Source organism: Megalops cyprinoides, chromosome 12 (assembly GCF_013368585.1).
Source record: "Megalops cyprinoides isolate fMegCyp1 chromosome 12, fMegCyp1.pri, whole genome shotgun sequence".
Taxonomy (NCBI): Eukaryota; Metazoa; Chordata; class Actinopteri; order Elopiformes; family Megalopidae; genus Megalops; species Megalops cyprinoides.
This window is the reverse complement of record NC_050594.1, coordinates 31,822,287-31,840,631: the sequence shown is the minus strand read 5'-3', so window position 1 is coordinate 31,840,631 and position 18,345 is coordinate 31,822,287. Positions and strand designations below refer to the sequence as shown.

The 18,345-nt window shown below is 43.4% G+C and overlaps 3 protein-coding genes across 7 annotated transcripts; 1 reads left to right on the top strand and 2 right to left on the bottom strand.

Moving 5' to 3' along the window:
* Window positions 1–99: 99 nt before the first annotated feature.
* gstz1 (glutathione S-transferase zeta 1) lies at window positions 100–3,525 on the top strand. Of its 3 annotated transcripts, XM_036542789.1 has the most exons (10): window positions 100–370; window positions 643–696; window positions 782–833; window positions 1,041–1,108; window positions 1,218–1,298; window positions 1,834–1,959; window positions 2,348–2,423; window positions 2,542–2,594; window positions 3,154–3,203; window positions 3,334–3,525. In XM_036542789.1, the coding sequence occupies exons 1-10, from the start codon at window positions 341–343 to the stop codon at window positions 3,458–3,460; spliced, it is 717 nt and encodes a 238-aa protein (XP_036398682.1). In that variant the 5' UTR covers window positions 100–340; the 3' UTR covers window positions 3,461–3,525. The 3 variants fall into 3 exon arrangements, with proteins under 3 accessions (XP_036398682.1, XP_036398683.1, XP_036398684.1); XM_036542790.1 differs by lacking the exon at window positions 643–696; XM_036542791.1 differs by lacking the exon at window positions 100–370 and having other exon boundaries at window positions 617–696.
* A 1,035-nt stretch (window positions 3,526–4,560) lies between these two features.
* zgc:163014 (uncharacterized protein LOC100038766 homolog) lies at window positions 4,561–9,731 on the bottom strand. Its single transcript, XM_036541502.1, has 10 exons — window positions 9,675–9,731; window positions 9,308–9,430; window positions 8,638–8,815; window positions 8,010–8,132; window positions 7,522–7,709; window positions 6,884–7,080; window positions 6,161–6,252; window positions 6,019–6,073; window positions 5,448–5,545; window positions 4,561–4,772 (listed from the first exon to the last, which is right to left on the bottom strand). Exons 1-10 carry the CDS (start codon window positions 9,729–9,731, stop codon window positions 4,561–4,563), a joined length of 1,323 nt encoding a protein of 440 aa, XP_036397395.1.
* Window positions 9,732–11,963: 2,232 nt separating this feature from the next.
* tmed8 (transmembrane p24 trafficking protein 8) lies at window positions 11,964–18,085 on the bottom strand. 3 transcript variants are annotated; one of them, XM_036542332.1, is made up of 6 exons: window positions 17,700–18,085; window positions 16,567–16,694; window positions 15,946–16,036; window positions 14,934–15,027; window positions 14,433–14,726; window positions 11,964–14,151 (listed from the first exon to the last, which is right to left on the bottom strand). In XM_036542332.1, exons 2-6 carry the CDS (start codon window positions 16,683–16,685, stop codon window positions 13,934–13,936), a joined length of 816 nt encoding a protein of 271 aa, XP_036398225.1. In that variant the 5' UTR covers window positions 16,686–16,694; window positions 17,700–18,085; the 3' UTR covers window positions 11,964–13,933. The 3 variants fall into 3 exon arrangements, with proteins under 3 accessions (XP_036398225.1, XP_036398226.1, XP_036398227.1); XM_036542333.1 differs by having other exon boundaries at window positions 16,567–16,678; XM_036542334.1 differs by having other exon boundaries at window positions 16,567–16,590.
* Between the last annotated feature and the right edge of the window lie 260 nt (window positions 18,086–18,345).

The following is an 18,345-nucleotide window of genomic DNA, read 5'->3' as shown; positions in this document are numbered from 1 at the left end:
TTGCTGTAAGATTTTATCCGCCAACAGCAGACGAGATTGAGGTCACATGCTTCATCACATGACAAATTGTAATCAGCCGTGAACTTCAACACATAACGCGTGTAGCTGTAACACTGAGGTGAACTCTGAGATAGCGAGTCCTTTGCGTTTGCTTGGTGGTGTTCAGCTAAATACCGATGTAACCTGCCTTTGGGCGTCTGGACGTACGTTCTATTGAAATTGTGTCAATGTTCGCAAATTCTAAGTGAGATAATAACACTATCTTCGAGCAGCTTGCCAACAAGAAATAAAAGCAAAGCTCTGTACCCGGCCAGCAAGTTAAGCTGGGTAACGCCGTGAGATGCATGTTTCACTGTCTTGCCTGATGAAGGTAATGATTAGCGATAGTTACTTACTCCGGAAATGAAAAACACCAGTTATTGCCTATATGTTTATGTTGCAAAAATAGCTCCAACTTTTAATTACACTATGGTGCGTGCAGCACCATGGGGATATAACTACTATTTCAGTATATCCTCCCAACCACTTATGAACCGTTCCCCATTGTGCTTAGTCATATGGTATTGGAACTGAGGAGGTGGACTTTTTGGGACGAATCCCATTGGTTGTCAGAAAGAGAAACGGAATTTTCTGTTCACACAGTTTTACAGCTATTTGAAGCTCTTGCATCTGAATATCATGGCATCTCAAACTAAGGTGAAATTTTACATGTGAAAATCGAGTTAGTTATATGTGGATGATGAAATTCAATACAGTAATTTTACTTTTCTTTGTTTTCCAGCCCGTCCTTCATGGATATTTCAGGAGTTCATGTTCTTGGAGAGTTCGAATTGGTAGGTTGCTGTTGACTATAGACCTCAAAATACCGTCGAAATTACGTTTTTATACTTTTTGATGTTTGTTATCCGTCTGTTGTTGCAGAAAAACGTGTGCAGTTCACAGTGTTTTTTACACAAGTTTTTTAAAATTGATTTTCATATGTTCTGTCACTGAAACCAGATGGCATGGGAATCTTTGTTGAACATGTTTTTGCACTTTAGCGTTAGCTCTCAAAGGTATTGAATACGACCAAGTCCCTGTCAACCTCATCAAGGATGGAGGCCAACAGGTAACATTTTCATGATTTAAACGAGTGTCGTGACGATAAGAATATCTACGCATTTTAGCATCAGTTATGATCCCCTATAAAATTGTTTCCTGTGTTTCTCGCATGTTAGCTGACAGATCAGTACAAGGCATTAAACCCCATGCAACAAGTGCCTGCAATTACTATCGATGGCATTACCCTATCGCAGTCGGTAAGAGTTTGACCGTGTTCTTTTCCTGGTACATCTATACATACGCTCTCGTTACATTTCTGTGCCCATTGGTTGCTCTGTTCTGTCCCCTGGATTGAAATGTCTCCATTTGTAATGTAGGGTTCTGAATGCAACATTTACTGCACCAGCACATAATGTAGGGAAATATTTATGCAAGTACAAGTAAGTATTTTAACTGGGTATCTTTAGCTTTATCACATCACAGTTGTTTGATAGCTTGTTCAGATTTGATGGTCTGATCAGATTTGGTCTCGCATAAGCATTTTATGCTCCTGGGTATATTTTACATCTATTTTTATAACAGTTCAGGTATGTCGTTCATTACAATGGATTTAGTCATGTCAGATGAATGCAGGAAGGAAGGTGCATAAACGTGCAAGGTATTGGCTCTGTATAACTGAATATTGGGCCCGTGGGTGACATCAAGTTAATGAATGATTGAACGTGTGTTATTCACTCAATAATAGCCATAGCAAAGACCTGAGCACTAGCCATGATCTCTGGTTCCTCTCAGCTGGCCATTATCCAGTACATTGAGGAGACCAGGCCAGGCCCTCGGCTCCTCCCCACCGACCCACAGAAGCGTGCGCAGGTGCGAATGATCTCTGACCTCATCGCCTCCGGGATTCAGCCCCTGCAGGTGATTGACAGTGCCACTGCAAGATCATAGCTGGGTCCATGAGGGCACGCAGACTCCAGCCACACCTACAATATGCAATATGCATAAACCCACGAGGACTGTGTTGCGTACTGAACTCATCACAGCAGTACACAACACAGGCCTCATGGGTTAATGCAGAACAGTCAGAGTGACCAGTCTCCAATACACATGCCGTTACTGCACTTCTCTATGGATTCCTTCAAAATCCAAAAGTCCTACATTAAATAAGGGCAAGGGCAATGTTGGGGTCCGCCAGAATGTGGTCACGTCGTCAAGGGAGCCAAGTAAATGTTCTAAACAGACTTTGCTGTTGTTTGGCCTGTACAGTGCTTGTAGCTTTATCATATGACCTTGGTGTGTTTTGCAGAATCTTTACGTGCTGCAGAAGATTGGAGCAGAGAAGTTGCCATGGGCCCAGCATTTCATCACCCGAGGATTCGAGGGTGCGTTCTAAGCTGAGTGTTGTGGTAATTTAAAAAAAAAAACTCTCCTGTCTTATTTTGGGACGGTGATGAGAGGACAGCTGCAGTAATTGCTTTCCTTTCTCTTTGCCTCCCTTAGCCCTGGAGCCCCTTCTGAAAGAGACCGCTGGAAAGTACTGTGTGGGGGATGAGGTGATGAGACCCTCAGTCATTATATGAGACTGTAATTTTAGGACGCATTTTTGAGGCCTGACAAAATCAGGTCATGACAATCTTTAAGCTAAGTACTCTAAATAATTTTTAATAATAAAAAAAACAGGACATCACTTTCCTTGTTAGGTTTCTTGCACAAAAACATGGAGCAGCACTGAGCAGATTCACTGGTCATTAATGCAGAAACCATAACAAACTGCGAAGTAGGAATTTTTAAAAAAGAGTAAGTCCACAGCATGGATTAGTGACTGCATCTACAGGCTTGAATGTCATGGATTCCGATCCAAGGTGGAACACTGTTCCTGCACTCTTTGGGTGGTAGAAGCAATGCACCTCCACTCCACTAAAATCCAACATAAAGCCAGCACGAAGATCTCAGGAAGGCCTCTGCTCAGCATGTGATGGAGGGTAGTCAGCAAAAACTGTTCACACAGACAATGGATTCAGTGTGTCTGAATTATTCTGGAGATTGAGCCGGTTTGCACACAAAACGTTTCGTGGCACACAGTCAGTAAGCAAGTGTTTTCCTTTCTTACAGATCTCAATGGCAGACATTTGTCTGGTGCCTCAGGTCTACAATGCTGAGAGGTAGAAAATGAATTCCTTTGTCAGCTGTTACATAGTGCATTATGCATAAATGCCGTAGTTTAGTGTCATTTGTATTTGAAGACTATTGAATGTGTGCAAATCTAATCCATGTACTGTATGTATCCATTAGGTTCAAGGTGGACATAAGTCAGTTCCCAACTATAAAGAGGTTGAATGAGACCTTAATGGAGATTGAAGCATTCAAAGTGAGTCACCCATCCTGCCAACCAGACACGCCTGCAGACCTGAGATCATAGGACCACTTGGGTATGCTGTGCACCATTGTAGCCTGGTGAAGAACAGCTACAGCAATGACCATAGGCTGGAGATAACTGTCTTAACTTCAACATAACATGCTTCATTAAACAATTTGGATATAAAGCCTTCAGTTTCCGTCTGCTGTTTCCAACAAAACACAAGAACCTTAGGGTTAATATAATTTATTTCCATGGTCAGAAGTCAAGTTGACATCTCACAGGATGATTAAGTGCCGTTATTCAGGAAGCCTCATCATTCATAATGTGTATGCTTATAATGACAGTGCCTGGAACACCAGTGGATTTGTGAAAACTCAATGAAAAATGTGAACATGATACATGCATACAAAATTAAAAGAATTTATTATACAAAGTTACAAACTGTGCTATAAACTCAACCAACCTATGGCCTAGATGTCATTGCATGCAATATCCACTGGAGGGCACTGTGGTACCAGTGACATACATTTGCAAGGATGAGTCAAAAGTAAGTTTTTCATTGGAGAGAAAAAAAAGACTTGTTGGTTCATGTCCCCTTTAACTTCAACTGAACACACAGGCTGAGCACATAAAAACCTAAAGCTAAAAATGATAAAAGAGCACTTAATGCGCTATTTGTTGTCTTCGTATTGCAGGACTACCCGCAGCTCAAACATGAACACATTTCTGTAGAAGCCAATTTGATAGCTGAACAGGTTGTCATGGTGTCCTATGTGGTTGTTCAGCATCACAGCCCTCTCTAAACAGAGACACCTGTGCAAAAAGTCATCCATATTTGGAGAACAAGTCTGTTTGACAGATAAGAAATAACATTGTTCTCCAGGAAAGCTAATCAATGTCACACATGAATTTAAAAAAGACCTGTAACAGCCATAGTAACAGTGCTGAGTACTGTCCACAAAAAAATCCTGCCCAAGTAAGGGTTCAGTGTGCTGAAACCATGACAGCCAGCACATCTAGCTGGGCTGCTGCCACCAGAGGGCCTTCCCTCCTCGCTCTACGCTGCTCCTTGCACTGGGCTGCCCAATCTGTGCGTGTTCCTCTGAGGTTTGAACATCTGCAAGCTTGGAACGTCGGCTCCTAACAATCCTTGGTTCCCCTCACGGTTTGCCCTTGCAGTTTAGACCCTCCCTCTTCACCATGATCTCCACGGCGCACTCAACAGTGTCGTTGTAGAAGGTTCCGGCACAGTCCGAGCCCCCAAACACCAGGATGGTGCAGGAGGGCCGGCCAGGGAGCAGGAGCATGCTGTGACCGGCGCGAGGTTTGGAGCAGAAAGCTGGGCAGGTTATTGAACTCCAGGAGCTGGTTTCTTGGGGGGGGGGGGGGGGGGGGGTAGAGAGAACAAGAAAGGTTACTCATAAATCCCCTCCCCCCCAAGTTTTTTGAAATGTGTGAAAACTCACAAGGTGAAAAGCAAGTCAAACTCCCTGTTGAGGTTTCCCACTTGTTTTTAGGCCCAGGTGAATTTGACCTGGTTTCTCTGACAACTCTCCTACATCTATAAATATGGTCCATTATGTTCACAGTTATGTTACCCAGACTGAGAGACAACACCATGGCTCCCTCTGGATTTCCTGGCCTCCCTACATCTGTACTGAGCACCGTGAACCTTTGGCATTTTGAGATCATGCATTTATCAAAGTGCATAATCAAACTTTACAACTGGACAGCGGCCCAGGCCCAAAATTCCTCACCAGCTAGAGGGCACTGAAGTGGAACAAAGACGAATCTATGACCTTAAAGAAGCAATGTGGTCTCAAACTTGCACTTAGTCCCACAATACAGAGCAGTCAGTGTTCTCAGAGGGTTGAGTGGAACAGTGAGTGAGTTATTTGACTAAAATCCCTAATAGTGACACAGCCCATCCCTGGAGTACTGGTGCATGCGAGTAACCCGTTTCACATGTGAGTGACCCTCGAAAATTTGCATCGCAGGTTAATCCTCAACCTGAGCCATGAAAGCCTGCGGGGGGGGGAAGACGCACCCAGGTGGAACAGGTGGAGGTCCTGCAGGGCCCCGATAGCACTGCAGCCCCCACTGATCAGCATCTTGTTGTTTGACACTGGAACGGCTGCGTGGAATCTGATGACACAGAATGACAGGTCAACACCGCTGCTCCATCGGTCCATTCGGATTCAAGTGAAAGATGGCAGCTGTAGTCTTCACCTCACAGACATTGACTCTGGTGTTAAAAAAATACTTTATAATGTGCTGATCCCTCTGGGGACTCACAGAATTCAATGAGGTCATTACTCAAGAACTCTTCATGAGTCCGAAAATCAAGCTTTGCAGAGTGACTGTGGTTCACAGGATTTCAGTCCTATTTATTGTTGGTGAAAAGTGCTGTGCGAGTTAGAAACGCTAAATCAACAAATGTGAATTTCTGTTGCCAGCTTCACTCAAATCCACCAAAATCCTGTGAACTGCACCCTCAAGCAACTTCCATTCCATCGCAACGGCTCTGGTAATTCCTCGTTTACATTCAGGAGAGCAAGACTGCCGACCTGAGGGCCGCAGTTTCCACACTCCCGACGGCTGACGGAGCATGTCCTTACCCTCGAGGCAGTGGTGGCATGCTCTCGTACTTCACAGCCGTGTACTCCATGAATCCTTTAGGGCCCAGAGAAGGAGACAGGAGTTGGTCAGAAAGCACAGCGGAGAGTGACATTAAGCCTGTGTGACTAAGCCTGACATTACCCATGTCCAGAATGTGGAGGTCGTTCAGGTAGGCCGCAGTCTTCCTCCCACCGAAAATGATCAGTTTGTTTGACAGCAGCACGGTGGAGTGCCTGTTGAAAACACAGTAAGCAAACATCCCATCATTTGTGGGTGATTGCAACTTTTAAGACAGCTCCATCTTAAAGTGTGGAGAGGAATGCAGTAAAAGATAATGAAGAATCACTGAAGCTAATTGGCCATCTCTGGTTCACACACTGGGGAATTATAGTGTTTCTCAATTACATCTACTTTCTCCATAATTGTACTCAAACACAAGGAACCCTTTTGAGTTATTCAGGCTTTTCCATCTGTAGCTAAGTTGTAATTCACAAGTCTAATCTTGTCTTTCAATTGCTGTTTTTTTCCATTCTGTAATTGTCATATGTCCTAATGTCTCCACCCTGTTTCAGTCCTATGAGTAGCAATAAAATGTATTTTCACAATACCAAATGCAATATGACAAAATCTAACAAGTGGAGTATTGGGCCTGGTCCATTTGTGTCAGTTTACAGCATTATATTACCATCATGTACGCCATTTGTTTTTACAGCTAAGCTGACTGCCATTCCCAGTTCTATCTAGGGCACTGAGCAGCTTTGCCTACAACACATTCAAGAAAACTGACTGGTTCTAGATTCCAGTAGTCTGTTTCACTATTCCAGAGCGCTTGCCACAAGACAACTGGCTCAGGTAGACACTGACCCAAACCTGGGTAATGGTTTGTCCCCCTCCACAATGGGCTGGTACCACAGCTCGAATTCAGGATTGAAGATGTACAGGGAGTTGCTGCAGGCCTTTCCCCCGGGGGCACGGCTAGGCTGGACTCCACCAAAGATGAAGAGCTCTTTCCTGTAGATGGTGGCGCTGTGATGGGCCAACATCGGGACACTGCCTTTCGCCTGCAAAGGGATACACAGGACCAAAGTGGCCACAATGAAGCAGTCAAGCCAATTGGTTCCGCCCCTGTGGACTGCGGTTCACTGTCAGCAGACAACACGACCGGTTTTGGACCCAAGCCATGGGGCTGAGCCTGCACTCAACCTGAGTGCCTTGTCAACTGAGCCACTCGGGAGCTCTGTCAGTCTCACCTATGGGTCAATGCCACAGCTGTGTGGTGGCCAGCCCATAAACAAACACAGTACTGCACTGCATGGATTCAGCAGATGAATGAAGGACTACTTTCCTTAAAAGGGGAAGCCTGTTCCAAGTTTAGCCTCACCCCCCCCCCCCACCCCTAATAACAGAAATATTACCCAGGTCCACCAGCTGTCAGCCTGTTGAAGACAGAACTGGTTCAGCGTCGTGTGGAGAGAGAAGCTCTGACACGGCTGTGAACTCACTGTGACAAGCTTCCACTTCCACGTCAGGGTGTTGAGGATGTAAATGTCACCATAGCGCTGATCCTCCTTCAGGCCGCCGTACACGTACACAACCTTAGACTCGGGGTCATAGGTTGCAGAGTGGCCGCGTGTGCAGGGAGGGATGGGTCCAGAGGAGGATGTGTCCATTGGGAACCAGAAGCTGCTGTCTGAAGACACATGGCTGAACAGTAATATCTGCAGTAACTTCAAGTCTCCCTGAACATTAGCTAAAGGGACCAAAGTCAAACTGCTAGAGGAGTGACTTGTTTTACTTACTCATATCTCTAACAATCTGTTTTTAGGAGGAGATCAAGCCTGACTTGGCCACACTCAGAACAAACTCTAAGCTTGTGAACAATTTGATTTGCACCCCCTGTTCTCTTTTGAAATTGTCTAGCTATGATAAGTCAGGAATAATCTCTCAACAAATGACACTGGTTAGATTGCATAAACACTAAGCTCCTCACCTATCTCCAGCTTCCAGAGTGAGTCGCTGCATCCCGTGTGCTCCCTGGCTTCTCCTCCAATCAGGATGGCTGTGTCTGGGTCGCTCAGACACATGGTCTGGTTCCAGCGCTTTGAGGGACGGACTAAAACAAACACAACCCTCTCCTGCTTCAATCGCTAATTCCCAGGATAATTACAGGAGTGAGAGCAATGGATGTTAAAATGCAATAGACTCCTGAACCAGAATGTCATTGGTTTAAACCCTAGATGGAGTACTGCTGTTGAATCTTTGAGGTTTTATTAGGCCTCAATTTCATAAAGTGCCTGGCCATTTCAGAACTGTAGCTGTACACACTGAAAACATGTAAGAGAGTCCTGGATAAGAAATATCAAAATGAAATAGTGCACCGGTAACAGTTCACAGCTAGCAAACATAATTACTCTGTAAGCACATTCATTCACTAAGTGTTTTTAGGGCTTCTATTTCTGTGGCTTTCCCAGACTGTAAACCTTTTCAGTAGGAGAATTTAGCTGCCACATAGAATTCAAAGTAACATAGTGACACCGATAACCTAATCATTAGTCAAGTCAATAACCCTAAATCCATGTCTGTGGTTTGTATTGGGCAGGGACGATGAGCATTCTCACCTGCTCGGCACTTTTTAGTCACCCTCAGCGCACTGCTATTTTCACAGTTCTGCCGATCAGACACCAGGCTCTTCTTGGGACTGGAAGCCCGAGTGGAATCTTGGGAGGTACACAGCTCCTCCGAGCTCCATGTCAGCTGACCTCTCCTCCCGATCACTGTGCGTCTGGGAGTCTTGTCCTTTAGAGACAGGGCAGGTACAGACTAAAATAATTATAATTGCCCAGCTACTTCAAGCAGATCTCCCATGATGCCCCATTTACCAGTGGGTCTTATTTAGCTGCCTCCTTACCGTTGGCCACATGCGTGGCTTTTTTGGCAATGGATAATCTTCTGTTGCAGTTTTGCTGCATTTGAGGTCTGCATAGCAAACACTCTTTTCCAAGATTGTGGAGTTTGGAGTCTTCAGCTGTACAAGTGATTAGAAACACACACATACACAAAAAAAGTCTTCCTGAGCCACTTCAATGGAAGCAAATATGCTGCCTTTCAGCAGGCCACAAACTGCAACCTGGGTGACTATCACTTGTTTCACCTTTATCCCTTTTAATTAGTTTGTTTTACACAATGCGTCTTTTGGTATTAGCACAGATTGAGGACACATTGCTTCCAGGTTATCACAGTTTAAACACATAGGATGGAGTGACGACATGTTTTTGCTGTTCCATTCACCGCCTGACTCCCACTGCTGTGGTGCAGAGTATGGAACGTCTCCCCTCTTTGACAAGGTGGCGGGTCCGAAGCCAGGCGTTTCCGTGACGACATCGGCGTGCTGCTGGTGAAGCTGGCCTTTACCTATTTGAAGACAAAACTTAGGTGTTCAAGTGCTCTCACAGTCTCATCACAATCCTGACACCCTAACCAACCGACAATATCCACCGAAAGGGCCGAATCAAACATGGCGCAGCAGACAACATCGCAAAAAGCCATTCTATTCTATTCAAATGTCGGTCAAACGCGATCAACGCTGGAGTCTGTTCATAAATTAAATCAACTGAAGCCTGCTCGGTTCAAATCACGACACCGGCCTGCACTGTACCTCGCCGCAGACAGTGAGCAGAATTTTCCCATACATCCCCTTTTCTGCTTTCTCCATGGCTTCCGTGAGAAAATCCAGTCTCCAGTCTCCCTCCCAGATCAGACACCTTCAGGAATTCATGCACGTTTAAAAAGGCTGTTAGCAATAACAACACTTACACCGCAGTAATAATCAGCTACATGCTACATGTCCTCAGTCAAGTTGGCTTTGTACACGTTAAAGAAGTCATGTTATATTAAAAGGTTGCGTTTTGGTGCGTTTTCTTTACAATGATTACTCTGCACTCAACAGTTTTGACTAAATGGCAAGTAGTTATACTACCTTCTTTGGGGAGAGAGCGTTCCAATATTCTGTGGCTTCATGTCCTGGCTTACGGAAACTTCAACCGAGATGGTTGTCTCGCTGGAGAAGGACTTCCAGTCTCCGAGACTGAATACCACGAGTTGCTTGGGCAAAGGCAGCGGTAGCCGCACCTGGTAGCTTAGGCGGTTCGAATTACTGGGGAAAGAAAATGAAGGCCACGAATGCCCGTGGAATAGTTTATGCGTGCATACACAATTTACTATTGTGTTTAGCTATTAAAATAAATCTTTGATGAATGTAAGGTCAGAAATTACACATGAAGTCTTGTGAGAGACTGTCTATCACCAGCTCACCTACCTGATAAATTGTCGGGGCGCTTCACGTAGGGACCAAAGGGCATAAAACTGCACCTTCCCCATTTCGGGTTTTTGTTTTTTGTTAACAATATTAAAATGTGTGGGATTACACGTTTTTGTTGCCCTATACTTCACGCGACTCTCCCGCACCCTCCCAAACTCGAACCAGCCCTACGTAGCTGCGTTAATTAATGGGCGCGTCCTTTATAGTTGCTTTAACAGGCCAGTCAGGTGACAGTCCCTGCCAGTGATAGAAAATAAAATGTAAGATATCGCCATTGCGATACCACCATCGATTTGAGCAGATCGATGGCCGTTGATGTTTACCACAACAAAATGGATGTGTTACAATCTAGCTGTATCATTTGGCTTAATTGACCTGACGATATTTATAATTAACTGTTCACTCAAAGGACTTTAATTAACTGCGATGCAAAAGGTGAGATAAAACCAGTTTCCCAAATGTAGTTTCATCAGTACAACAATTTCTTTCATCAGAAAGAGTGCACCCTGTGCTCTCTAATGGAGAGCCATGGGACAGACATTTTTGCTCCAGAGAGCAAAGACCATTAAGATGTCAGGTAGACAAAACTGCAATTACATCATGGGGGAGTCAGGTAACGCCATGAAAATACCATGCAATTAAATCGAATGCATCGAAAACGCATTGGGTCTCTGAAGTGCGTCCGTGATAAATACAATTTTACATCTTGGAAGGAATTTTCAAGGCTTGAGTTGACATATAGTTATGAGTTTAGCATGGATATCTCCTAATTTTCCCAAATTTCAAAGAGACAGCCTACATATAGCATTAAATAAACCCAGAAATCATGTTATACTGTAACCACGTAAACTGACTACATAATGCACGCAAGCCTAATGTTTATACAACATTGTCTATCTTTTCAAGACATACCATAATGAAAGCCTTATTAGAGGCTCAATTAGAGGAGATAAGAGTTACACATGAGCTGCAGAGCGATTTAAACACGTTGTGAGAAGCAAGGCACGTCATCTTGTTTACTTTTACTGTGGTGAGAACAGAGCTGCCTTGTATAAACACGATAATGACAGCAGCATTCATCTTGGCTTCCATGGTGAGGGAGTAAAAACACTCATCATTGATGAGAATAAAGTTCGATACCGGTGTTTGTATTCAGTTTGCAGCTGTGGGAGAGCCTTCGAGATGAGTCTGATAAGGAACACATTTACTGTGGCTGCAGCCTGTGGCAGCAACAGCAGAGCGTTTCAGAACACTAACTTTAACCCGTGTTGTACAGCTCAGCTTAGCGAGTCCCCAAACAAACCAATGGGTGTTCCAGGATGGCAAGGGCAGACTTTTTTACAACCTGCATGAATGGTTAACAGGACAGTAATTACTACAATATTTGATACTTCGCAAATACCAGATGGCGTTCCTCTTGCACATGCGAGATTTTGCCAGTTCTACCCCGTACACGAGCTTTCACCAAGCTGAAAAAGGGCCAATCATCTTGTACATACTGGTGGGATTTACAAGGTCACCATCATCCATAAATGATCTTTCTTCAAAGATCCATTAGAAATCAGTGACGGTACACAATACAACAAAACAAAGTGCTAAAACCAAATGACTTTATTTAATGGACTGTATACTCAAGAAGGTACAATACAGGGCACAGGTAATACAGAAAGCCTCTTAGATTTTTGTATCTAGCAGCACGAAGTAAATGACCTCTTTGGAAACAAGCACAAGTGACTGAGGTACTGGTGCAATGGCTTCAAGGGGTCCTTGGGAGACAATGCAAAGGTGCATGCTTTTCTCTTTAGCAAGCAGCTGATCAGGAATGAAAATGAGCTACACAAAGTAATAGCCTTTGAACACACAATATCATTACACATACTATCTCTGACAGTTGAAATGAAAAAAAAAATTGCACTTTCAGGGGGCTGTTCAAAAGCCAGTCACTGTTGTCATCACATTATATTGTAATTATGAACAACATGATCTGTTGTGGCAAGGAAGGTATTTTCTTCTTTGATTGTCGACCTTAACCAGATGATCTCTTGGGCATACATTTATTTTCTGCCTCCAGTCAAACAACCTCTACTCTTATACTAAACAGACAAAGCCAGTGTAAATATTGAAACAATCAGCAGCAGTTACATAAAGCCTCTCCGTATGATAAGAGATGCCTTTCACTTGAGTGACAAAAAGGAGGATGGAAATATTATATGCCTCACTATATTTCCATATTGTTTTCCTTGTTTTCAATGAATGCTCAAAATCTCCAAATTTAAGTACAAAGAAATATGTAAAACCATATCTGAAAAGGTGAAATAAGGGATACTTTGCACTTCTGTTGAAATGTGCATAAGTGTCCGGGTTGTGCCCTGCTCTGGGGCCGTCCAAAGTACAGGTCACAATTGCACTGCGCTCTGAATATACATGATTTAAGATTCCTGACTGTAATGGAAGGGCCTTTTCAGCATTGATCATCTGAAAACATCTGAATGAACGTATCAGTTGTGTCTCTGCATTAGGCACAGAAGCACTTTTCTGATGCATGAGCAGATGGTTAGTGGACAGCTCAGATTTGCAATGTCACCCATTTGCCTTCCCGGGGAAGGACTGTGACATTATGATCCAACAGCATGTCCAAAGCCCCTTCAGTATTCAGTCAGCATTTTCTTTACGTAAGCTGCATGAATCCTGTCCTGATTTCACTTTTTGTGCTCTTAGCCTTTCTAAACAGAAACTTCCTTCAAAAATGAAGTAGTCCCAAGGGAAAAAATGCTGACATAAATGTTTTTTTAAAAAAAGAGCCTGTCAAATGTGATAAGTTAGCACACACGCATTATATTAGATTGTGATTTTGGCATATAAGGCCTTGCCTGTCAGACATATCTTAAAGGGTTATGAGCGCTATTCTCTAAAAATAAATGACTGCCAATTTACCACACTGTCATCACTTACAGATATATGTACAGGAACTCAAATTAACATAGTGTTTTCTGGAAAAGGTTAATGATCATTTGAAAATGGATCCCAGTGACGGTGGATGTAAAAATTAAGCTGCATGATTGGTTATCAGCCGAACCCTTCTCTCAGCTTCTGACCTACCAGTCCCACTCTAGACATTTCCTCCTCAGTTCCTGAATCTTTAGACATATTCATTTGATAATCCACATACGCAACTCACTTAAATGTCTCTCTTTTACATTTGCACTTGCTAGTCACTATGACAGCACCGTTATGATAAAAAAAGAGGAGCTAAAATTCATAAACATGGGCACTGGACATAACCTCCTTACACAGAGCACACAAAACATTCACTGGGACATTGCACATACACAAAGCTCCATGATCCCAATTTCTTTAAAAGTATACTACAACACCTCTGCTGATCCATTTGGAAATGATTCTCTCCCCCTCCAAAACACTCTTCAGTCTCACATACAAAGACAAACATCCAGGAGCAATGACAGCTGATTTCAACAAAATATATATACTGTATATGGACCTACTTCTGAACCCAAACATATACTATATAGAATCAAAAATAGATATCTTTGAAGTCCTTCAGGTCAAACATTCATTTGCAGTCAGGAGCATGGTTCTTAGGCACTGTAGTATACTCTGTAGTACAGAGTCTTATTCCGCCACAGAGAGTAGGAGTTGTCAAACTTCAGGAGGTATGTCCCCTCGCCTGGAAACTCGTGACTACCCCCCTGCACTGCCAAGTGGCTGTCCTGGCGATACACCGGCAGAATCTCTCCTAGGTTTGAATTGGCCGACGTCTTGGATCCCTTCTCTACATCCCCAGGACTCACGGGTCCTGTAATTGAGAGAGAGAGAGAGAGAGAGAGAGAAAGAGAGAGAGAGAGACAATATGAGAAAAAGCAAATGAGTAGCAGTCATTTGTTGTTCGATCCAGTGGCCATTGTCAATAAAACAAAAGCAAAAAACAAGCTCTGGGAGCTCTGGGACCTGGACTATATGGGCACGTGATCACACAGCACACAGGCCACACAGATAAGATCTTTCAGTCTTCCCACATCTCAGTGCCATTGCAGCAACTTTGTGGAAGGGAAAGATGGAGCCCTAGTGCCCCCTCACCTTCTAGTTCTTCATCCTCATCCTCATCGTCGCTGGATTCGCTGATCTGCACTGTGATGGCCCGGCTGGTGACTGGTGTCCAATCGAAGTAGATGCCGAAGCCAATGTCATAGCCATCGGTGGCAAACTCCCAGCACACCTTCTTGGCCTCAGGGACAGTGGGAACATGCACAGTCATGACGTCGCCCCTATACACTGTCACCACGCTGTCCTTCTCCATTCGCAGCTTGTTCTTCAGCTCCTTCAGCGCAAAGGAAGTCCACGTGGAGGGTGGCTTGAGCGGAGGCAACGGGGCTACAAGGGATTACGGGAAGTGCCCATTAAGAAACAAGGAGATGTACAGCTCAAAGACTGAAAAACATGAAAATCCTTTGGGTGTCACCTGTGATCTGGTACCAAGACTGAGAGACTTAAGACCATGTCTGTGTTTCAAATATCAAGAAATCTGACTGAAGAAAAACTTCCATGAGGGGAGAGAGAGTGCAAGAGAGGGGATCTCACCTTTCCCTTCTCCAGTGTGCTGCCCCTTCCCATTAGTCTGAATCACCTCCGAGTCCCCCTCCATGTTCTTCCCGGGGGGAGAGTCCTCGTTGCTCTGAAAACAACCCCCAGTCACACAGATTGCAACGAGCGAAAAACGCTGTGTGTGCCTGCTGTCTAGACTTTCTTCTGAGTGAAAAAGACAGATGTAATATAATCAATGCTCATTACTAGAAGAGGATTTCATCAGAGAGGTGATAACAGCAATCTCCTGAAGGACAAAAGAATAATAATGGACCCTTTGGTTGAAATGCTTATTCATGGCAATGCCCCTGTGGTTTCTGGCCCTCTATAGTGCCACTAAAACTGACTTCATGTGTCAGAGTCTGGGGACTCATCAACGGGTTATCTAATATTAGAGAAAGTCCCTGGTGCACTGCAGAGCACAACTATCAAGATGAGGCTACAGCTTTGCATTTTCTAAACTTTCACTTGTTTCAGAAAGGACCAAACACCTATTACATGCTGCATTATCACTCCATCTATATGACACACTAAAGCAGCAAAATCACACTGGAGGCTGGAGCTCTTGTAGTGCCACAGTTTTCATTTCAACTGCAAATTGCATAGAAAATCTGTATAGTAAACACCAGTTAGTCCACGAGATAAAGTATCAGTTAGTCGCAACACCATCAACACCTGTAAAAGGCTTATATGGTCTTCACCCTGGCAATTACACACAATCAGATGAACCTAACCGAGGACCAAACAACAACCACCTGTCTAAATGTGTGACCTTACAGTCAATATAAAAAAATCCCCTTAATGTTAATAAATGACCCTAATTCATTTGTTAGGCCTTCAACATAGAGTTTCTTACAAGCTTTTAGAATCCCGACTTTGCCAACATAGCTTGCTACCAAAATGCATTCACTTAAGTGTAAGTGGTACGTCCTGCTGTTGAGGGGCCAGTGTTTTGGCTGGATTGTTCTGAATGAACAGGCAGAGAAAGGATTCATGTGGCCAGGTTTACCTCAGTGGGCGGCAGAAGTCCTTTGTCATCACCCATCTGGGGCATGCCGACAGCACTGTGTGGATGCTGAGACAGGTCGGTGCTCTGAAGCCTTGGCAAACACAAAGGCAAACAAAGGGGAACACTCAACATCAACATGTCTTACCTCCAAATCACACCACAGCGCCTACTTGCATAGCAGTGCCATTTCTTAGAAAGCAAGAATATGGGTACAGATCAGTAGAAATATTGCTTTTAGAAAGCAGCTGATGCTGAAAAGGAGATGATTCTTAACTGTTATCATGACACAAAGAGCATGATCCAGGGTACAACTGCACTTTTGGACACTGGATGTTGGTTTAGATTCTGACGTTAGAGGAGTATTGCATTTATAAACCATAAACTTTTAATAACATGCGTAATCCGACACTCCAAATTAATCAAATATAATTCAACGCACATACACGTGTGAATACTTCACAATTTACAATTATCTTTACGCTTTACAATTATCCAGCAATGAAGTTGAGTACAGTTGAACAGTTTTTATCTTCTGAGGCATAGCATCTACGATAGAGTGTACCGTGTATGTCCTGTTTATAAATACGACGTCAGTTTCCAGCAACAGTGTATCTGAATTACCTGTCTTGAGCGTTGTTCTCGCAGCTTTTCGACGTTATCCCAGGGAAAGATGATACAGACAGGGACGACAATCGGGACTGAAGTTCAGAAGTCGCTTCCAATTTCTCCATCACTGACATGCGTGCACACTGTTTAGTTCAAATAGTTGGAGTAGACTATATATTCACACGTAGGATTTAGGCAGATGTTACCTGGTGTTTAACAAGCTAGTTAACCAGACAGACTGAGGAAATGTTTACTGTTCTACTCACACAAACGCGTCTTTAGAAATCGCACTGTGGACTAGCTAGCTAGCTACAACTATCCGTCATACTCGCACTGCTGATCTATTTAGCACTGAAAATGACTTCAGTATCTACAGCAATATGAATAACAATTGCAATTTCACAAGCAGATGAAGTTAAATACGATATAAAATCTAATGTTCCTTAATCCAGTTAACTAATTGTATCTACCTACACAAATCTAGTCGATGCTTAGGTAGATAGCAAATGTTAGAGGCTAACTAGAGGAGTTGTGATTGTCAAGAGAAGGTGTAGCCAAGTTAGGTTGATCTTGCTAGTTAAAACAACACAAAACGAAATAATCTACTTAGCCAACGTTAGGTGTTCGAACACACGTTAGGAATATTTTTGTTTAAATCAAGCTAATGTAACGTTAGCTACCTTGCTAACGCTACACCAGTTCCAATCTTTGATCTGCTATATCTAGCTAACGATATAGCTAGCTATGAAAAGCGTTTCAAAATTAACCCCGTCTTCGGATGCCCGGATACCAGTCCAACTTAACTGCAAGTAAGCTAGAATGCCAACGTTGGAATATAAAAAAAAATATACCAGCCGGGTTAGCTAGATGGCTTGGAACCAAAAAACTAAATTCAACTAAATGTAGCTAACAAGTCCATCTACAAACGTACCTAGCACTAGCGAGCTAACGTTAACTAACAAGCTGTTTTAGGGCTGTTTTTCTCTGAAATCGCTAGCGTTATACCTAACGTTAGCTGGTCTGCTAGCCCAAAAAAGGAATGATCGTCAACTTCTAATATCGCTGCACCGTCTTTCCTTCAGTTGTTTACTGGAATTTGACAACATGTCTAAAATTAGTCACAGTACTCCCAAGTATGTAACACTTACCTGAGTGATCTGGCGAGGATTTTTGAAACCAAAGTGTTCACTTGTCCGGAAACCTGGTACAGATGCACAGACGAAAAAAACACGCAATCGCTGCACTCAGCACACACCAGCTACATCACACACATCAGTTTAAACCAGCATGGAATAGAGCATAAGCCCAAGGTTAGCTATTAGCTACTTCCGTAACAGAGTCAAAGTAGGCGGAATTTGACAATGCTGCGGAAAGCATTCGCGTGTCTTTTGCTGCAGTGCACTAACGCTACCTAACGTTAGCTTGCTAAAAAAATATTCAGACTTGTCAGGTTAGACGCCGAGAAATCAGCATTTTATTGTAATTTATCTGGCTAGCAAGCCAACATTGACAACTGTCAACATAGTATGTTCACATTAACTATCAAACCTATGTTTCAGGGTAGACTAGATGCTTTATTTTAATTACAGGGTTACGACACTAACGTTTGATAAATAATAGCAGATATGGCAGATAAGCAGCTACACTAACGCTCAAACAGCGTGGATGGCACTGACAGGTGCCACGAAATTTACGTTTACGGCACGTTTAAATCAGTTTTACGTAGCAAATCAGTCTTATTGTATTAATAGTTTGTTTTACAAGTGATTTCTGTCAACGTCACTCAATACATCA

Bases quoted from the DNA above. Each gene is read 5' to 3' on its own strand.
- gstz1 (XM_036542789.1), top strand. From the start codon at position 341: ATGCATGTTTCACTGTCTTGCCTGATGAAG. The intron at 1,960-2,347 runs GTGATTGACAGT...TGTGTTTTGCAG, and splicing joins CCGGGATTCAGCCCCTGCAG to AATCTTTACGTGCTGCAGAA. The intron at 3,204-3,333 runs GTAGAAAATGAA...TGTATCCATTAG, and splicing joins CAGGTCTACAATGCTGAGAG to GTTCAAGGTGGACATAAGTC.
- zgc:163014 (XM_036541502.1), bottom strand. From the start codon at position 9,731: ATGGAGAAAGCAGAAAAGGGGATGTATGGGAAAATTCTGCTCACTGTC. The intron at 7,081-7,521 runs GTGAGTTCACAG...ATCCCTTTGCAG, and splicing joins GGAAGTGGAAGCTTGTCACA to GCGAAAGGCAGTGTCCCGAT. The intron at 5,546-6,018 runs GTAAGGACATGC...CTGTGTCATCAG, and splicing joins ATGCCACCACTGCCTCGAGG to ATTCCACGCAGCCGTTCCAG.
- tmed8 (XM_036542332.1), bottom strand. From the start codon at position 16,685: ATGTCAGTGATGGAGAAATTGGAAGCGACTTCTGAACTTCAGTCCCGA. The intron at 14,727-14,933 runs GTGAGATCCCCT...AATCCCTTGTAG, and splicing joins GCACACTGGAGAAGGGAAAG to CCCCGTTGCCTCCGCTCAAG. The intron at 14,152-14,432 runs GTGAGGGGGCAC...TCTCAATTACAG, and splicing joins TGAGGATGAAGAACTAGAAG to GACCCGTGAGTCCTGGGGAT.